This window comes from Stomoxys calcitrans, chromosome 4 (assembly GCF_963082655.1).
Source record: "Stomoxys calcitrans chromosome 4, idStoCalc2.1, whole genome shotgun sequence".
Taxonomy (NCBI): Eukaryota; Metazoa; Arthropoda; class Insecta; order Diptera; family Muscidae; genus Stomoxys; species Stomoxys calcitrans.
In genome coordinates, this window is record NC_081555.1 from 103,944,431 (window position 1) to 103,963,868 (window position 19,438).

Here is a 19,438-nt window from a genome sequence, read left to right on the forward strand (position 1 = left end):
TGAAAAAAAAATATAATTGTGAGTTTAAAGCCACATTTTTGTTTTTTTTTGTTTTTTAACACATCAAGGAAGTTATTTTTCAGTCAAGCGGCAAACATGCCTGAAAAAGCTTTTCGCTCATTCTTTTATTAAACGAATACACAGCCATCAATTTGTAGGGCGCGTTTATTCACAGGCGATGTCCTGAAAATCCTGTTTAACCCATGAATTTTAAGCATGCTCACATACACATATACAACACCACACAGCATACAATGCTCACAATTACATTTGCAAATCCTCAGGCACACACACACACACACACACAGGACAACACACATCATTTTGCAAAAAAGGACACCAGAGGGAAAACAGCAAAACAAAAACGGAGCACCACAACAGAAATGTTGGAAAAATACCGGATGCTTAATGAGTTTAATTAACATAACAATGTATGTTAATTACATTTTTAATGTTTTTGTTCATGCTTGGGATTCTCTGCTGGCTGCTTGAAATCGTCCCTTGACTGCAAGAAGTTCTGTTCAATGTTGTATTTGATTCCATTTTCCTTGACTAAATCCATGATTTTCCATGAGGATGTCCTTGTATGACAACTACTGTTGATGATTGTGATTCTACTGCTGCTCTAGCTAATGGTGATTTTCGTGGTGTTGACGTTATTTCTACATTCCGATTGTTTTTATTTCTAATTTAAACGTCTCTCAGTGAAATTCGTGCAAAATATTAATTAAATTTTTTAAATTCTATTCAATGATTGAAATCGAAATGCCTTTCATAGCGGAAACGCTCCATGTTTATAAAAAAAATTTTTTGTTGTGCTATTGAAATAAAATGCATTCATGTTTCAGTGATAATCACATACTGCCAATACCAGAGCAATGGAATGAGATGAACGAAAAAATTGTAGATAATTACCCAGAGGCGGAAGGAGGTGTGCAGCAGTCTGTTTATAATGCCTGCTAAGAAGCCTGGAGGCATTTCAAAAACATACGCGGCGTGTCATTGGCGAAGAAGGCATCACCTATCACTTCTTTAAGCCCTGTGGAAAAAGTGCGTAAATAATGCCTTCTAGAATACCCCTGAAAACAGGCCTCATTTTCTTTATTTTTAAAATGGCTTAAATTACAAAAAAAAAATCGCTTCCTTTTTTATTTTGCTTTTATATGTTTTTTTATACCCTCCAACATAGGATGGGATATACTAATTTCGTCATGCTGTTTGTAACACCTCGAAATATGCGTCTGAGACCCCATTGATAGTCAAGTCATTTTAAGTCGATCTAGCCATTTCCGTCCGTCTGTCCGTTTGTCGAAAGCTCGCTATACAGCTAGGCGCTTGATTTTGCAAAATTACTTTTTATTAGTGTAGGTTGGTTGGGATAGTAAATGGGCTCTAGAGGGCGCAATTCTGGTGGTGTTTTGGCATCACTTCCAACAACTGCGCTAAGTATGGTTGAAATCGGTCCATGTTTTGATATAGCTGCCACATAAACCGATCTTGGATGTTGACTTTTGAAGTCTCTAGAGGGCGCAATTCTCGTCCGATTTGACTGGAATTTTGCACGTTGTGTTTTGGCATCACTTCCAACAACTGCGATAAGTATGGTTCAAATCGGTCCATGTTTTGATTCTTGACTTCTGAAGCTTCTAGAGGGCGCAATTCTCTTCCGATTTGACAGAAAAATACTTTTTATTAGTGTAGGTTGGTTGGGATAGTCAGCCTTATTACGGTTGTCGAAGACGTAGTCGAATGTCGATTTTTTTGGAAAACGGTACTACGGTTGTCGAAAATGTACAATCTGTTACAATTTTCGTAACACGGAAGACGAAAACGACTGTCAATGTTGGCTAAAACAGTCGATCAATTTTTTCCATACGACTAGAGACGTCGCCGCATTCAATTGACAACAATTGTTAGCCGTTGGTTTCATCCGCTAACACGCCGTTAACTAATTTTAAATTTAACACATTTTTTTGACATTTTATATTCGACAATAAATAAATATAACAAAATTGTATAAAATAAATTATTTATCTATTTTTAACATTGGGTAAATTTGCGGTATTTTACCAAGAAAACTTTTATCTTATGTCGACCGCTGATATAAAGTTTATGTCGCCGTCACTTGTTTTGTGTCAGTTGTCGCCGTAAAAATGAACAATCAGTCGTCGTTTTCTGAATATATTCACATTTGTTTACAAAGATGAGCTGCAAAATGTAAGTATTTGTGTTTTGTGAGAAAATTCATTTAATTAATTATTTATTTATTCCAGGAATAAAATAACCACGCAACAACAGTTTGCAAAAATGATGGAATTGTTGGAGGCAAATCCAAATCTTGCGCGTGCGTACCACAGCGGCCTACATAAAGTAAATACCAAGGAGGAATGGGCGAAAATTGCCATTGAATTAAATTCCATTGGGCCTCCCATGCGCCAAGGTACGGAATGGATGAAGGTGTGGGCAGACTTCAAATGTAATTTGAAAAAGAAGCTGCTGCACAACAAGGCAGAATGCCGTGCAACGGGAGGAGGGCCACACAAACAATTTGTGCTGACGACAGTGGAGGAAGCTGCCTCAAGTTTGCTGCAGCTAGACTCCATAGTAAATTCGGATGGAGAAATTGGAGTCTCAAATACTCCACTTAAGTCCAGCTATTGCCCTATGGACACCACAAAGGAAAATGAGAGTAGTGAGTATATCTCGACACCGCGAATTCGGAAAAAAGTGGAAACAAAGGCTGACAAGACAGAGAAGACTGCGCTGCTGGAAAACCAGCTAAAAGTCCAAACCGAGCTATACTCTCAAGTGAAGGACTCTCTACAAAATGTGGAGAGATACAATAGAAAAATCTTCAAAATTAAAGAAGAAGAGCTTAAAATTTACAAAGCTGCAGAAAAAAGGGAAGAAGAAAAGTTTTTATTATATAAAAAGGAGTTAAAGAGCAAAGAAGACTTCAGAAATAAATTGCTAAAAGCAAGAACGGAGGAAATCGAAATAAAAAAAAGGCGAATAGAGCTGGATGAATGGAAGAGCGGCATTCGGGAGTAATTTGCTGATCTCATTTAGTTTTTAACTTGAAAAGACTGAACTAATGTAATTTGTTTTGTGTTCCTTTTTTATTTTATTTTATAATCTAAGTGCCTGAAGTACCTTTTATTTTAAATAACTTTAATAAATATCCAAAGACTGCATAATTCTCCTTCTTATATTTAAAGCAGTGGCGTCTTCGCTAGTTTCATTGAGGTTCGACATTGCTTCATTGCTAGGAATTTCTGTGCTTTCATTGGGCTCAACTGCGGATTCAATTTTGTAATGAATACATATGTTATGCAAAGCAGCACAAACAGAAGTAATTTTTCCAGCCATTTTCGGTTTATAATGCAGTTGCCTCGCTCCTAAAATACATCGAAAACGATTTTTGAGGACACCAATTGTACGCTCCACTACATTTCTAGCTTGTGAATGTATGTAATTAAAGCGGCTTTCTGCAGTTCCGTCTTCCGCTGACCTGAATGGAGTTATCAAGTAGGGTTCAAGAGGGTAGCCTGCATCTCCTACAAAATATGACAAATTTATGTTGGTTTTCACTATAAAAACAAAATGTTTAATACCAAGCAGCCATGTATTAGTTTCGCCATTTAAATAGTTGGTCTTTAGAAACTCTTTTAAGTCGCTTGTATTCCACACCAATGAATCGTGAACTGAGCCGGGATGATTGGGGGATATATATCTGATTCTAAGTTTATGGTCGCAAACCTGTAATGAAATCTTTGAAATAGACTACGACTCTTATTTAAAATAGGATTTTGGTTTACCACGGTAGCATTTAAACTATAAAATCCTTTTCGATTATAATATTTAAATCTTTCACCAACTCCTGGAGCCAAAATTTTGATATGCGTTCCATCTATGCATCCAATAATGCCGGGAAATTTAAACTTTTTATAAAAATAATCCTTTATTTCAAACTTTTCCACTTCCGTCATTCTAACCGATATCCATTTTGGACAAATTTCACTGTGCATTGCATCAATGCATTCTGTAAAAATTTTGCTTACAGAAGACTGTGAAAGCCCAACATTATAGTCGTTGCCAGCTCCTTTTTGGTAACTGCCTTCAGCAAGTATGCGCAATGTTACCGCCAACTTCAATTCTTTGGGAACAGCAGACGACTTTATTGGGTCTTGCAATTTACCCGATATGCTTTCCAAGACGTATTTAAAAGCATCTTTATTCAATCTAAAAAGGCCAATGAAACTTAAGTGCAGATAGGGATTATAAATTTTAACTCATTTCTCAATTTCAAAACTTACTTTGAATTGGGCATTGCAAATATGTCCGAATTCTGTCTTATTTCCTTACGCAAAGCACTCATATCACATTCTGTATATGCCTCGTCGTCTTCATCCGAAGAAAAAAAATGTCCCAAACTTAACATATTTGTTTTATTATATTTATTTTATTTTATATTGAGAAAATTTCAATGTTGCCTTTGGCGGACAATTATGTAAAAAGTAAACATTGTTTTGACAGTATAGCACATCTTTTACTTTTCAATCTATTACAAAATAACAAGAGTCGAAAAAGTTACATAATACCAAAAATAATCGAAATCGACAACGACTTCGACTGCTCTCGATTTTCGTCTTCGACAACCGTAATAAGGCTGAGTAAATGGGCTCTAGAGGGCGCGATTCTGGTGGTGTTTTGGCATCACTTCCAACAACTGCGCTAAGTATGGCTGAAATCGGTTCATGTTATGATATAGCTGCCATATAAACCGATGTTGGGTCTTGACTTCTGAAGCCTCTAGAGGGCGCAATTCTCATCCGATTTGACTGAAATTTTGCACGTGGTGTTCTGGTATCATTTCCAACAAAAGTATGGTTCAAATCGGTCCATGTTTTGATATAGCTGTCATATAAACCGATCTGGGATCTTGACTTCCTGAGCCTCTAGAGGGCGCAATTCTCATTTTGTACAACGGCCTCTCTCATGACTTTCGCCATACGTGTCTAATATGGTCTGAATCGATCAATAGCTTGATACAGCTCCCATATAAACCTATATCCCGATTTAGCTTCTTCAGCCCCTACAAGGCTCAATTCTTATTAGAATGAACTGAAATATTACACAATGACTTCAACAACGTTCAGCATTCATTTATGGTCCGAATCGTACTATAACTAGTTTTTATTAAACTCTCACTTTTTACCATTTCCCATATTCGTGCTACATTTACCCTTTGCAGCCGGTGGGGTTTGAACATGGGATCTCTCGTTTGCTAGTAAGATGTGCTACCAACTCATCCAACCTCTTGTTTATAGTATGCGCGGCCAAAGGTAAACAAAAAAAACAGTTGTCTATTTTTAGAACAAACAGCATCGTCTTTTGCTTCCGTCGACAGTCATTTTATTTTGCCTTGTTTAGAGTATTGAACCCATAAAAATGGAATTTTTTATCCGATCTCGATGAAATTTGAAATAATGAGTTTTAGTGGACCTCTACATCTTTTTGTTGAATGTGGTCCAGATAGGGCCATAATTAATTCTAGCTGTCATATAGACCGATCTCCTGATATAGAGTATTGAGCCCATAAAAGCAGCATTTCTAGTCCGATTTAGATTAAATTTGAATCAGTGAGTTTTAGTAGAACTCTGCACTCATTTGTCGAATGTGGCTCAGATCGGGCTATATCAGGATAGTGCTGCCATATAAAACCATCGCCCATCTCTATTCATGTGCGTGAGTAGTGGCACAACACAAAATTGTTGATTTTGCAGAACATGCATTTTAAGATTTCATTTCCCTTTACTTTTAAAAACAAGTAAAAAGTCGTAAAGTTCGGCCAGGTCGAAATAAATAGAGACCGATCTGAACCATATACGACACGGATGTCGAAAAGCCTAACATAAGGCCCTGTGTGAAATTTCAGCAAAATCGCATAATAAATGCGCCTTTTAACGGTCCATGATCTTAAATCGAGAGACCAGTCTATATAGAAGCTATATTCAAATCTGCACTGATCTGGGCCAAATTAAAGAAGAATGTCGAAGGCCCTAACGCAACTCACTGTCCCAAATTTCGGAGAAATCCGCCAATAAATGCGCGTTTTATGGGCCCAGGGCATTAAATCGAGAGATCTGAACCGATCTGTGCCAAATTGAAGAAGAATGTCGAAGGCCTGACACAACTCACTCTCCCAAATTTCTGAGAAATTGGGTGACAAATGCGCCTTTTATGGTCCCAAAACCTTAAAAGGAGAGATCGGTCTATATGGCAGCTATGTATGCTTTGTTATGACCTTCAATAGCTGTGGCAAGTACGGTCCGAATCGGTCTATAGCCAGAAATAGCTCCCATAGAAACCGATCTCCCGATTTGACGTCTGGATACCTTTCAATCCGATTTGTCTGAAATTTTGCATGTGGTGTTCCGTTATGACCTTCAATAGCTGTGTCATGTACGGTCCGAATCGGTCTATAACCTGATATAGCTGCCATGTAAACCGGTCTCTCGATCATCCCCTAGAGCCTTTGCCATTGTCTGGAGTTCGAAGCCATCAACACAACTTCCAACTGATGTACAGAATCGTGTACCACGAATGTAGTGTAATTGTCGCAGAAAAAATTTTTGTCATTGCACAACAACACATGCATTGGGAAAAAGTACAGCTAATAGGCAAGGTCGTCGGGCGTGGTTAATGTGGTAATTGTATCATAGATGCGTTTTCGCAATTAAAACGATTCAAATACAATATACCAACGTACGGCCCTTGAAGCCATCACATTTAATATGATTGAAAAGTCTTCTAACCAAAGACGAAATGCACCCCATAGTGGTTGATGTGTGTTTCTATATTTGGCTTTCCTTTTTCATTTGCCACATGCTACCATTGAGCTCGTCTCGAAAGAGAAACAAACAAAAACAAGCAAAAAACTTATAATAATAAAATAAAGTAAATAAAATAAAAATAATGAAATAAATAACGAAATGTATGTGGAAGTCAAATACAGATTTATGGGACTAGTCCAAGTAGGGCGGCCCCATCCTCAAGTAACCACTCCCAAACTAACATGCACGTCAATTCTGACTTTATGGGACCTAGATGAAAGGTGTTTGGGGGGGGAGGGGGGGGGGTTGGGTTGTAACACCTCAAAAGTATGCCTCAAATAGACATTTATCGAAGAAAGAGGCAATATGGGGCTTAAGAACCAAGACTCTGCAGTCCGATTAACCTTACGACCAAATTGTTTAATACATTTTGATTTAAAACCAAATGGTGATTTTATTCATAAATAAATTCACCCATGGTTATCAACTAATAAATAAGTTTGATAACCATTGGTTGGTTACTCCTGAGGTAAATGCCAGCCAAAAATAACCGGACTTGAAGGCATTAACAAAAAAAAAAAAAAAAACAATGTGAAATCAAAAAAAAAAAAAAAAATAAATAAATAAATCTATATAGGAATATAAATAATTTTTAAATTTTGAAAAAGTCAAAAGGGGTCGCAAATACTTTAGTATGTAGCGAGTTATCTTGTGATATATGTATATAACCTATAACCACAGTTGTTGAGAGTCATAACGAAACACATCGTACCGAATTTCAGCCAAATCGGATCGGAATTGCGCCCTCTAGAGGCATAAGAAGTCAAGAATATAACAGGTTATGAACCGATTTGAACCATACTCAGTTCACTTAGAAATTATAACAAAACACCTCGTTCAAAATTTCGGCCAAATCGGATGAGAATTGTGCCTTCTAGAAGTCATGTCTCAAGATCGGTTTATATGGCAGCTATTTTAAAACATTGACCGATTTTGCCCATTTACAATCCCAACCGGCCTGTACTAATAAGAAGTATTTGTGCAAAATTTCAAGCGACTGGCTTTACTAATTCGTAACTAATCGTGCTTTCGACAGAGAGACGGTCATACAGACGGACGGACATGGCTAGATGGATATAAAATGTCATGACGATCAAGAGTATATATATTTCATGGCGTCTTAGACGAATATTTCGATGAGATCCATACAGAATGACGATATAAGTATATCCCCATCGTATGGTGGAGGCTATAAAAATACATAAAATTCAGAAAAGTGCATGAAATCTTTATTTGAATCGATAGTAATGATGTTGGAAGATTATTTCATGCAAATATTGATCGTGACTGCGTCTCTAATGGTCCATCCGCTTAGTCCAATTTTGGCATACTCTCTCCAACATTTCGGCCGGTAACTCACGAAAAAATGCTTCAATATTGTCTTCCAATTCGTCCATTGAAGCCGCCTTGTCTGTATAGACATGAGTTTGAACATAACCGCACAAAAGTTTTCTAAAGACGTTAAATCGCACTAGGCGGCCAATTGACCGGTTTCGAACGTAAAATAAAATGTTCACCCGAACTCGTCCCTCAGTAAGTCCATTGTTAAGCGTGCTGTGTGGCACCGTCTTGTTGAAACCACATGTCAATCTCTTGGGCAACAAAATTGCATATCATCTCACGGTAGCGCTCACCATTCACATTTACGTTACGATTCGCATCATCTTTGAAGAAGTACGGTCCATTGATGCCACCAGCCTATAAACCGCACCAAACTGTGACTTTTTTTGGATGCATTTGTAGTTATTGCAATGCTTCTTCACTTCAAAACCGACAATTCTGCTAATTTACGTGCCCATTGAGCCAAAAATGAGATTCGTCACTGAGCATAATTTTTCGATAAACTATGAACCACGCTCTTTCTTAACAAAGCACACATTTTGATAATAAATTTCCATAATTCCACAGTATTTGTTATAAATATTTTGTATTATTTATTTACAAAGTTGCATTATTTCCGTCCGTTCAAAGATATCTCATCTTATTTCATTAAAAATCAACTATCATAAGCTAAAGGAAATAATTTATGGGTTGCACAAAAAGTAATTGCGGATTTTTAAAAAAGAAATTAAATGCATTTTTAATAAAACTTAGAATGAACTTTAATCAAATATACTTTTTTACACTTTTTTTCTAAAGCAAGCTAAAAGTAACAGCTGATAACTGACAGAAGAAAGAATGTAATTACAGAGTCACAAGCTGTGAAAAAATTTGTCAACGCCGACTATATGAAAAATCCGCAATTACTTTTTGGGCAACCCAATATAATAATTCAATTCCAACAAATTAATAAACTTTATTAGACATATTTATTGATCGCAATAATCATATTAAGAAATATGCAAATCCAAAGATTTTTTTGTTGTATTATAGAATTTAGTATTGTATTGTAATAAAACCATTAAATGCATTCTAATTAGGGAACTAATTAACTAACAACACCAAAAGAGCGATGGGGAAAGAGGACGAATTCCAAATGGATTCAATTTGCATATTGTAATGCAAAACCATCCAACATCCACACACACACATACAGATAGTATAAGAAATATATGAAGGAGTTAATGTATAAGAGTGTACAAACAATCATTATGAAACCATTTTTCACTTCAATTAACTCCTTTGGAAAAATGAGAAAAAAAAACTCATGAGCTTTCCTACTCTGAATGTGACTTAAAATCGTACAGGAAAACCGAGAAGAACTTTGAACTTTCTTTTATGAGTTGTTTTTGTTTTGTTTTTGTTACTCCATAAATGTCAATCATTATCTGCTTCTTTTTCAACGTCTTCTGAGAAATGAAATGGATCGCAGCGAAAGCAATACACTTTTATGTTGGGCTTTGTGTTCTGCTTCTTTGTACGAGGAAATAAGAAAAACACTTACATGATGAAATGGTGTGTTTTGCTTTTGGAAAAACAAATACCAATGCACTCACGCACACATCAAAAAACATAAAGTTAATTAAATATTATTTTTTTTTTTGTTTTTTGGTTTTGCAAATGTAAAATCTTTTATTTCTTTGGCGAATTGTCATGCTTGCCATGAGTTGAAGCATCCATACACCCTCATACATGCCTGCCCATATTATACAACATAATAAATCGCTTTATATGTCCCTGTTTTTATGTTTTCCAACAGTTTTGTCGTAACATCTTCATTTAAGTGGAAAAGTTGAAAGAGTGAAATGAAATTCTGTGTGATTTTCTTTCACTCTCTCACCCTCTCTGATTTTCCCCTCTCCTTTGGCAGTGAAGTTGTAGTGCATCATAATTATCACTGCATGAGAAAATGTGAAACTTTTAATTTTTTTATTACTTTCAGTCAACTGTAATTATTATGCGAAATATATATGAGAAGAGCAGAATATGCGAGGCAATTTTTTGCAATGCCTGTCATATTAATTAAATATTGAAGTGGCTTAAAAGCAGTTGCGTAGGAAAAGTATCATTTTCATAGGGAATATTTCAAAGAATTTTTTATACCCTACACCATAGAAAAGGGGGTATACTAATATCGTCATTACGTTTGTAACACATCGAAATATTTATCTGTTTGCCGGTTTGTTTGTTTGTTCCGTATAGACTCAAACCTTGAAATTTTGACAGATTGTGCAGGTTGGTCTGGAAGGCAACATTGGCTATATAATTTTTTGATGTCGGAAGGGGGACGGACCCTCCCCCTTACCCCAAAAGTAGTACCCAAAAATAAAAGCGGACCGTTCGGGACAATATGGGACTTAAGGGGGTTAAAGGTATTCAAGAATAGAGTGCGAATTTCATATTAAAAATTGGGTCCAAGTAACAGGGGGGCCGCCCCAACCACAAAACCCCCAAATTAGGTTTTTTTGGTCGATCATGACAAAAAATAAAAGGTGTTCGGGAGTAGATTGCAAATATGGACAAGAGGGAGAAATAGGTTTTTATAATTTGTTGATTTTTGGAAGGGGGCGGACGCTCCCCGTACCAAAAAACACCACCCAAAATCAAAAGTAGACCGATCGGGACAATATGGGTATCAAATGAAAGGTATTGAAAAGTAGAATACGAATATGGCATTAGAATTTGGGTCTAAGTACCCATCGAGCCGCCCCAACCCCGAAATTCCCCCAAATTGACATATTGGACTTTCATGTCAATATGGGCCTCAAATGACGGGTAATCGGGTGTAGATTACGAATCTGGCATACAAAATCAGTTGGAAGTAAAGGGTGTTACCCTGCCTCCCAAAAATGCCTTTAATGGGAATTCGTACCACCATGACTATATGGGACTCGGTGTTTTTGTTTGTTCAGTAGAATCAAACACAGCTGAACCGATTTTCTTAAAATTTACACTGATTGTGTAAGTTTGTCTGTGGAGGGAAACATAGGCTATATAATTTTTAGATGTCGGATGGGGGGCGGTCCCTCCCCCTTACCCCAAAAACGCCGCCCAAAGCCAAAAGTGGACCGATGGGCACAATATGGTTGGAGACAAGAAAACGAATATCGTATTAAAATTTTAGTCCAAGTACCCGGCGGTCCGCCCCAACCCCAAATCTCCTATTGGGTCCAATCAATTCGACAAATTGGGTCCAATCAATTTGTTGATATCGAAAGGGGGCGGACGGACGCTCCCCCGTTATCCCAAACACACCATCCAAAATCAATATGGATATCAAATGAAAGGTATTGAAGAGTAGAATACGAATTTGGTGTTAGAAATTGAATCCTAGTACCCAGGAAGTCGCCCTAACCCCAAAACTTGTAAAAGCAGACAAATTGACCGTCTATATCAATATGGGCCTCAAATGAAAGGTATTCGGGAGTAGATTACGAATCTGCCATGCAAAATCAGATCGAAGTGTTGGGGGTCACCCCACCCCACAAAAACACCCCAAATGGTCATATGACCCATCATAACAATATGAGACTATAAAACGAATATCGTATTAAATTTTGGGACAAAGTACCCAGCGGGCAGCCTCAACCCCGAAACTCCTCTAAACAGAAGTATTCGAAGTTCCTATCAAAATGGGACACAAATGAAAAGTATTCGGCTGTAGATTACAAATATGGCATAAGAAGTTAGGTCCAAGTAATGAGAAGTAGCCCCACCCCAAACACCCCAAATATTCATATCAGTCGACCATGGCTATATGGGTATCAAATGAAAGATATTGGAGACTAGAAACCGAATATCGTATTAAATTTGGGATCAAAGTACTCAGAGGGCAGCCCCAACTCCAAAACTCCTCTAAACAGATATATTCGGCGTTACTATCAATATGCGACTCAAAAAAAAAAAAATATTCGGCATTAGATTACAAATATGGCATAAAAAATTAGGTCCAAGTAATGGGAGGTCGCCTCAAATACCCCCAAAGGGGCATATTAGCCGACCATGGCTATATGAGACTCAAATGAAATGTATTTTGGAGTAGATTACAATATGACATTAAAATTTGCGTTCAAGTCCAGTTGGCGATTTTCCTCCTAAAAATACGTCAAATAGGTTAATTGACCCATTATGACAATATGGGACTCAAATGAAAGGTATTTGAGAGTAGAATAAGATATCCAATTTTGGAGCCAAGTGTTTGAGGGGATATGAAGTTCAGTTTAGGGGGTGCTTTAGAGCGTCACACCCTAAACAGAACTTCATATCCAACTATGGGAAATTGGAGCTCAAATCAACGGTATTTGTGGGTAAAGAACGAATTTTATATCTATTTTCAGGGCAAATTAACGGTGGCTGCCCCAGCCCTAAAACACCCTCCAAACGGTTCATATTTACCGACCATGACAACACGAATTTGATATCCATATTTGAGTCGAAATGTCTGAACTGCCATCGCTTCCCTAAAAAAAACTTCTCATTACCCTAACTTTTAAAAACACCAGATCTCGGAGATTGGTGATGCGATTCGTTCGAAACTTTTCTGCATTCTTACAGTCACCAAGGAGTGTAAGAAGGAGATTAAAGCCCTCTCTGATGGCACAATCCGCATCGTTTGAGTGACGGGCCATAACGGAGTAGGGGGGAATGAAACGGCAGACGATTTGGCAAGGCCAGAGGAAAGAGCGCTAGAGGTGTTTTTCGAGCGCACAGCAAGCCGATTTCTGGCTTAGGTGTATGTCTATAGTGGCATGGTGCGATTAACGCCTTGAAAAAATAGTTTCAAGACGTTAAATCGCACCATCTAGGCGGCCAATTGACCGGTTCTGAATGTGAAATATTGGGTTGCCCAAAAAGTAATTGCGGATTTTTTATATAGTCGGCGTTGACAAATTTTTTCACAGTGACTCTGCAATTGCATTCTTTCTTCTGTCAGTTATCAGCTGTTACTTTTAGCTTGCTTTAGAAAAAAAGTGTAAAAAAAGTATATTTGATTAAAGTTCATTCTAAGTTTTATTAAAAATGCATTTACTTTCTTTTAAAAAATCCGCAACTACTTTTTGGGCAACCCAATAAAATGTTCAACGAAATTGTTTCTCAAGAAATCGATTTTTACGCGTGCTCTGTGGCACCGTCTTGTTGACGCCACATGTCATTCGGGTCAAGCTCCTGCATTTTGGGCAACAAATGTTGGATATCATCTCACAGTAGTGCTCACCATTCACAGTTACGTTACGATTGGCATCATCTTTGAGGAAGTACGGTCCAATGATACCACCAGCCCACAGCCCTCACCAAGCTGTGACTTTTTCTGAATGCATTGATAACTCTTGCAATGCTTCTGGCTGATATTCACTCCAAAATCGACAATTCTGCTTATGTACGTGCCCATTTAGCCAAAAATGAGCTTCGTCGCTGAACACAAGAAGCGCGCGATGAACTTTCTTAACAGAAGATGTCGGTTGAGTTTGTAAATGGGTCATATTGGTGATATAGCTGCTATATTAACCGATCTTGGATCTTGATTTCTTGAGCCTCTAGGCGGCACAATTCTTATCCTAATTGGCTCAAATTTTGTATGAGGTGTTTTGTTATGACTACCTACGAATGGTCAAAATCGGTTCATAACCTAAGATAGCTGCTATATAAATCGATCTCGGATCTTGACTTCACGAGCCTCTAGACCGCGCAATTATTATCCGATTTGGCTGCAATTTTGCGTTTTTTGTTTTGACCTGCAATTACTATGCCATATATTGTCCAAATCGTTTCAAAACTTGATATAGCCCCCTTATAAACTTATCTCCTGATTTGACTTTTGAAAGTCTGGAGAATGCAATTCTTAACTGATGGGGCTAGATTTTTTTCAACGTCTTCTTCTATGACCTTCCACATAGGCGCCAAATAAAGACTTAAAAGGTCCATAACCTGGTATAGCTCCCATATAAGCCGATCTCCCGATTTGACATCTTGAGCCCCTGGAAACTGCATTTGTTATCCGATTTGGTTGAACATTCGTATGTGGTATTCTGTTACGACTTCCTACAACTCTACGGTCCAAATAGGTTTCTAACCTGATATAGCTCCAATTTAAACCGATTTCCCGGTTCGACATCTTGAGCCCCTGGAAACTGCAATTTTTGTTCGAAATTTCGCACTTAGTGTTCTATTATGACTTCCAACAAGTGTGCCAAGTAAGACACACAAATCAGTCCATAAGAATCCATCTCCCATATGAATCCATCTCTAGATTTGAATTTGGCTGAAATTTTGCACAAAGTGTTCTGGTATGACTTCCAACAACTATGGCAAGTACGGTCTTAATCGGTCTATAACCTGATATAGCCGATCTCTCAACTGTCCTTGATCAGTTCATAGAAACTTTAATTTTTGCCTGGTTTCGCAGAAATTATTATCCGAATTGGCTGAGATTTCGCATATGATGTTTCATTATGACTTCAAAAAAACCGCGCCAGGTATGGTCCAAATCGGTTCATTGCCAGATATAGCACCCATATGAAATGAACTCCGGAATTTTATTCTTGAGCCTCTAGAAGGCGCAATTATCATTCGATTTGGTCAAATGTTTGCCCTTGATGATTTATTATGGCTCCCAAGCACCTTGTTAAGGGTTGTCCAAATGATGTTTCGTTATGACTCCAACAACCGTGTCAAGTATTGTCCAAATCGTTGCATCTCCTGATATCGCTCCCACATAAACCCACTATGGGTTATACTTTTCAACCTCTAGAGGGCGCAATGATTATACGATTTGTCGGAAATTTTGAACATAATGTTTTATTATGATTCCCAACAACAGTGACAAGTATGGTCCAGATGACGTTAAGTTATAACTCCCAACAACTGTGCCAAGTATGGTCCAAATCGGTCCAAATGAGTCCATCATCTGATATAGTTCCCACACAAACCGATCTTAAGATTTGACTTTAGAGCCACTATAAGGCACTATTACCAAAAATATGAATCCTGTCATTTGTAGCGTTAGCTTTAATCGCTCACTTGGAAATCAGCACGGTCTATAATAGCTGGTTGATAGCGCCCCAATAGCTATTTCCACGTTCATAATTTCCGGTCTTTTGTTAGTACTTTATCAGTTTAGGCATTGCATAGTCGCTCGAATTTTCCCTCGTAGAACTGTGTTATGATCAGACAGTGGATGGAAGAGCATCAAATGCAATTTGCCCATGAACATTCCATTAAGCAATAGGCGCATACTTCTTACATATCAATGAGTGCTGTCCGATATAAGTTTAAGCTCAGTGATAAGGGTCCTCCTTTATTTAGCCGAGTCCGAAGGGGCGTGCCGCAGTGCGACACTTCCTTTGGGGAAAAGTTTTAACATAGCATAGTACCTCATAAATATCACCAACATTAGGACGTTATAACCCCAGTTTTGTAAGAGCCTATATCCTTCTAAAAATTTCTGATTTTTTTTCCTTTTTCCCCCATATTTTTTCGGCTTTGGTCTACTGTGTATGGTTGCATGCATGAAAGATTTTTCAAATTTCATTTTGTCATACCCACTCCGTTACCCAGCCTATCCATACATATTACATTTCGCAAAAAAAAACCCTTATGTAACACTGCCTTGGAGATCCGTAAATTATATTTAAATTTTAAATGAATGTTGCAAGTTTTTATCACATTCTTATGCATAACTGTGCATACCCGTATGCATGATAATCAGCGATGAAAATTTACGCCTGAGAAAATCTTGTAGGTGTGTGGGAAAGTTTGTTTTTGCTTAATTTTTGTTAAAAAAAAAGAGTTTCCCACTGGTTATCCTTTTCACATGAATTTAATGAAAAAAAAATGAAGTTTGTCGGTTAACTTTTTTCTCGTAAGTCTTATGTAATTGCCATGGGCAAGTCATGGATACTTTGCAATTAATTGGAGTAAAAATAAGCAAAATACGAATATTTTCATTCAAAGGTATGGAAAAGAAATTCGATGTATGCCATGAAAAGGATTTCATTAAAATGAGTTGTAATTGATGGCAAGATGTTCGATGATTATTAACAAAGCAGAGCAGTTGTGAAAGAAATATGGCAAATATATTTTTATAGCCTGCACCATAGCATGGGGGCTTAGTAACTTCTCTATTCCGTTTGTAATACCTCGAAATATTGATCTAAGAACCACTAAAGTATATATATTCTTGATTGTCTTGACATTTTAAGTCGATGTAGTCAGAAAGCCACCGTGGCGCAGAGGTTAGCATGTACGCCTATGAGGCCGAACGTCTGGGATTAAAGCCCGGCATAAACATCATAAAAATGTTTAGCGGTGGAGCATTTCCTATGTCATTGCTGGTTTGCGCGGCTAATATATAGCGGCATTTTGGTGGGGAACAATACCAAACACGAAACAACTCAGGGGCTGGGTATGGAAAATAGTTAAGGATTTTGTAATAATCACGGAATTTCTTGCTTAAATTTTATTTTTGGAGGTTACTTTTTTTTAGTAATAAGAGTGCACAATAAGCCGATTACAGGTGTCTGTCCATAGTGACATGCGGCGGTTTAATATCCTCAACCTCCTTTCTACCTACCTTAACCTCCCCCCTTATTATCGCTGTCTACATTTGTGAGGTATCCTGTCATGTTAAAACTTCTCTACCAAGTGTTGTCGCTATGCGGCATGCCTTTCAGACTCGGCATAAAAAAGGGGGCTCGTATCATAGGGCTTAAAATTTAATTGGACTGCACTCACGGATGTTAGAGAAGTATCCCCTGTTACGTAATGGAATGTTCATGAAAAATTTAGTATTTAGTCGTCATGTCGGTCCGTCGAATGCACGCTTACTTTCGAAATTATAACTGGCCGCTTGAAATTTCGCACAAATACTTCTTACTAATGCAAGTCGGTTGGGATTGTAAATTGACCAAATCGGTTCATGTCTAGATATGGCTTCCTTATAGACCAATCTGCCGATTATACGTTTTAAGCTCCTAGAGGACGTATCAAAATTGGCTAAGGTTTTGCACATGAAGTTTCGTTATGACTTCCAAAAACCGTGCCACGTAAGGTCCAAATCGCTTCATCACCTGATATATCTCCCAGGTACACGCATCTCCGAGTTATACTTCTTCAGCCTCTAGAGGGCGCAATTATCATTCGGTTTTGACGAAATTTTGCCCGAAATGCTTTGTTGTGACTACCAATAACCGTGTCAAGTATGGTCCAAAACTTTACATTTTCCGCCTTCTGAGTTATACATTTGAGCCTCTAGAGGGCGCAATGATTATACTATTTGGCTAAAATTTTGCACTTAATGGTTTATAATGACTCTCATAAACAGTGTCAAGTATGGTCCAAATCGGTCCAAATTATATTTTGTTTTGCCCAAAAAGTAAATGCGGATTTTTCATATAGTAAAATCCGCAATTACTTTTTGGGCAACCCAATAGTTCCCACTTAAACCGATCTTATCTTTAGATTTGACTTCTAGAGCCACTATAAGGCGCTATTACCAAAAATTATTCACAGAACTTGCCAGATACATTGAACGGTGCTTTCACCTTCAAGACCCAATTGTACTTGTTATACCCTCCACCATAGAATGGGGACATACTCGAAATATTGGTCTTAGACCCCATAAAGTATACGAATTCTTGATCGTCCCGACATTCTGAGTCGATCTAGCTATGTCCGTCCGTCCGTCCGTCGTTCGAAATCACGATAGCGGTCGAACCCGAAAAGCTAGCTGATGGAACTTTTGCACAGATACTTACTATTGATGTAGGTCGTTGGGGATTGCAAATGGGCCATATCGGTTTAGATTTGAATATAGCTCCCATATAAAGCGATCTCCCGATTTGACTTCTTGAGCCACTGGAAGCCGATTTGGCTAAAATTTTGCATGAAGTGTTCCGTTATGACTTCCAACAAACGGGCCAAGTACTGTCTTAATCGGTCTATAACTTGATATAGCTACCATATAAACCGAATTCCCGATTTGACTTCTTGAGTCCTTACAAGTCGCAATTTTATCCGATTTGGCTAAAATTTAGCATGAAGTGTTCGATATGACTTCCAACAAGCGAGCTAAGTACTATCTTAATCAGTCTATAACTTGATATAGCTCCTATATAAACCGATTTCCCGATTTGACTTCTTGAGTCCTAACAATCTGCAATTTTTGTCCGATTTGGCTGAAACTTTGCACGTAGTGTTCTGTTACGACATACGTGCCAAGTATGGTTCCAATTGGTCTATAACCTGATATAGTTCCCAACCAAACCGATATTCCGATTTGACTTCTTGAGCCCTTACAAGCCGAGAATTTTATCCGATTTGGCTGAAATTTTGCGTATAGTGTTCTGTTATGACTTTCAACAAGTGTGCCAAGGTCTATCCAAAACGTTCTATAGCCAAATACAGCTCTCATATTTTAGCAGAATCCATGGTGGTGGGTTCCCAAGATTCGCCCCGGCCGAACTTAGCACATTTTTATTTGTTTTCCTTTCAGCCTCATCGTTTGGCACCAGATGTCTTTTAAGTCAAATTTCTAAATTCTACCTCTATCCAACCAACCTGTACAAAGTTTACCTTTTTCGTACCTTTTCGGTGCTTTTTTAATTCCTTTATGTGGAAGTTTCCAAAACCTCCTACAGCTACCCAATTAAAGTTGCCATAGTATACCGAAGTTCTAAAATTCAGAGCTCTTGTTCTTTTTCAGTGCTTTTTTAGTACCTTAATGTACAAATTTCCAAAACCTCCTACAGCCACCCAATTAAGGTTGCCATAGTATACCGAATTTCTAAAATTCAGAGCTCTGGTTCAATTTACAAAGAAAGTACAATGGTACCAAATGCGTACTAATCGTACTATTTCTCCCACTTCCGGTACGATTTTCCAAAAATTTTTCTTACCAAGTCTTCTTTTTCTGGAACGCTCTTTAACTTGAGCTGAATAACAAAATTTTTTTACCAAGTTTCCGTTCGCGCTAGGCTAATATGCATCATTTTGTACTTTGTGGTACTTTTTTGAGCCTAAACGTACATATATTACCAAATCCAGACCCAAAACCAACATTTGCGCAACTTTTCATGAATCTAGCTTTAGACGTTTGGGCTGGGCGATGATCAGTCAGTGAGCAATCATTCAGTCACGCAACTCTCTTATGTGTATAGATTTTTCTA

The 19,438-nt window shown here is 37.8% G+C and overlaps 3 protein-coding genes across 9 annotated transcripts in view; 2 read left to right on the forward strand and 1 right to left on the reverse strand.

Annotated features, from left to right (window-relative positions):
* The window catches only part of LOC106090602 (furin-like protease 2), a 902,413-nt gene that overhangs the window by 243,886 nt on the left and 639,089 nt on the right, over positions 1 to 19,438 (forward strand). The window lies entirely within an intron of this gene.
* On the forward strand, positions 1,723 to 3,197 carry LOC131996672 (uncharacterized). Its single transcript, XM_059366335.1, has 2 exons — positions 1,723 to 2,217; positions 2,274 to 3,197. The coding sequence occupies exons 1-2, from the start codon at positions 2,204 to 2,206 to the stop codon at positions 3,049 to 3,051; spliced, it is 792 nt and encodes a 263-aa protein (XP_059222318.1). The 5' UTR covers positions 1,723 to 2,203; the 3' UTR covers positions 3,052 to 3,197.
* LOC131996671 (putative nuclease HARBI1) lies at positions 3,096 to 4,664 on the reverse strand. Of its 3 annotated transcripts, none has more exons than XM_059366334.1 (4): positions 4,317 to 4,664; positions 3,819 to 4,242; positions 3,615 to 3,759; positions 3,096 to 3,557 (listed from the first exon to the last, which is right to left on the reverse strand). In XM_059366334.1, the coding sequence occupies exons 1-4, from the start codon at positions 4,439 to 4,441 to the stop codon at positions 3,172 to 3,174; spliced, it is 1,080 nt and encodes a 359-aa protein (XP_059222317.1). In that variant the 5' UTR covers positions 4,442 to 4,664; the 3' UTR covers positions 3,096 to 3,171. The 3 variants fall into 3 exon arrangements, with proteins under 3 accessions (XP_059222317.1, XP_059222316.1, XP_059222315.1); XM_059366333.1 differs by having other exon boundaries at positions 3,822 to 4,260; XM_059366332.1 differs by having other exon boundaries at positions 3,819 to 4,260.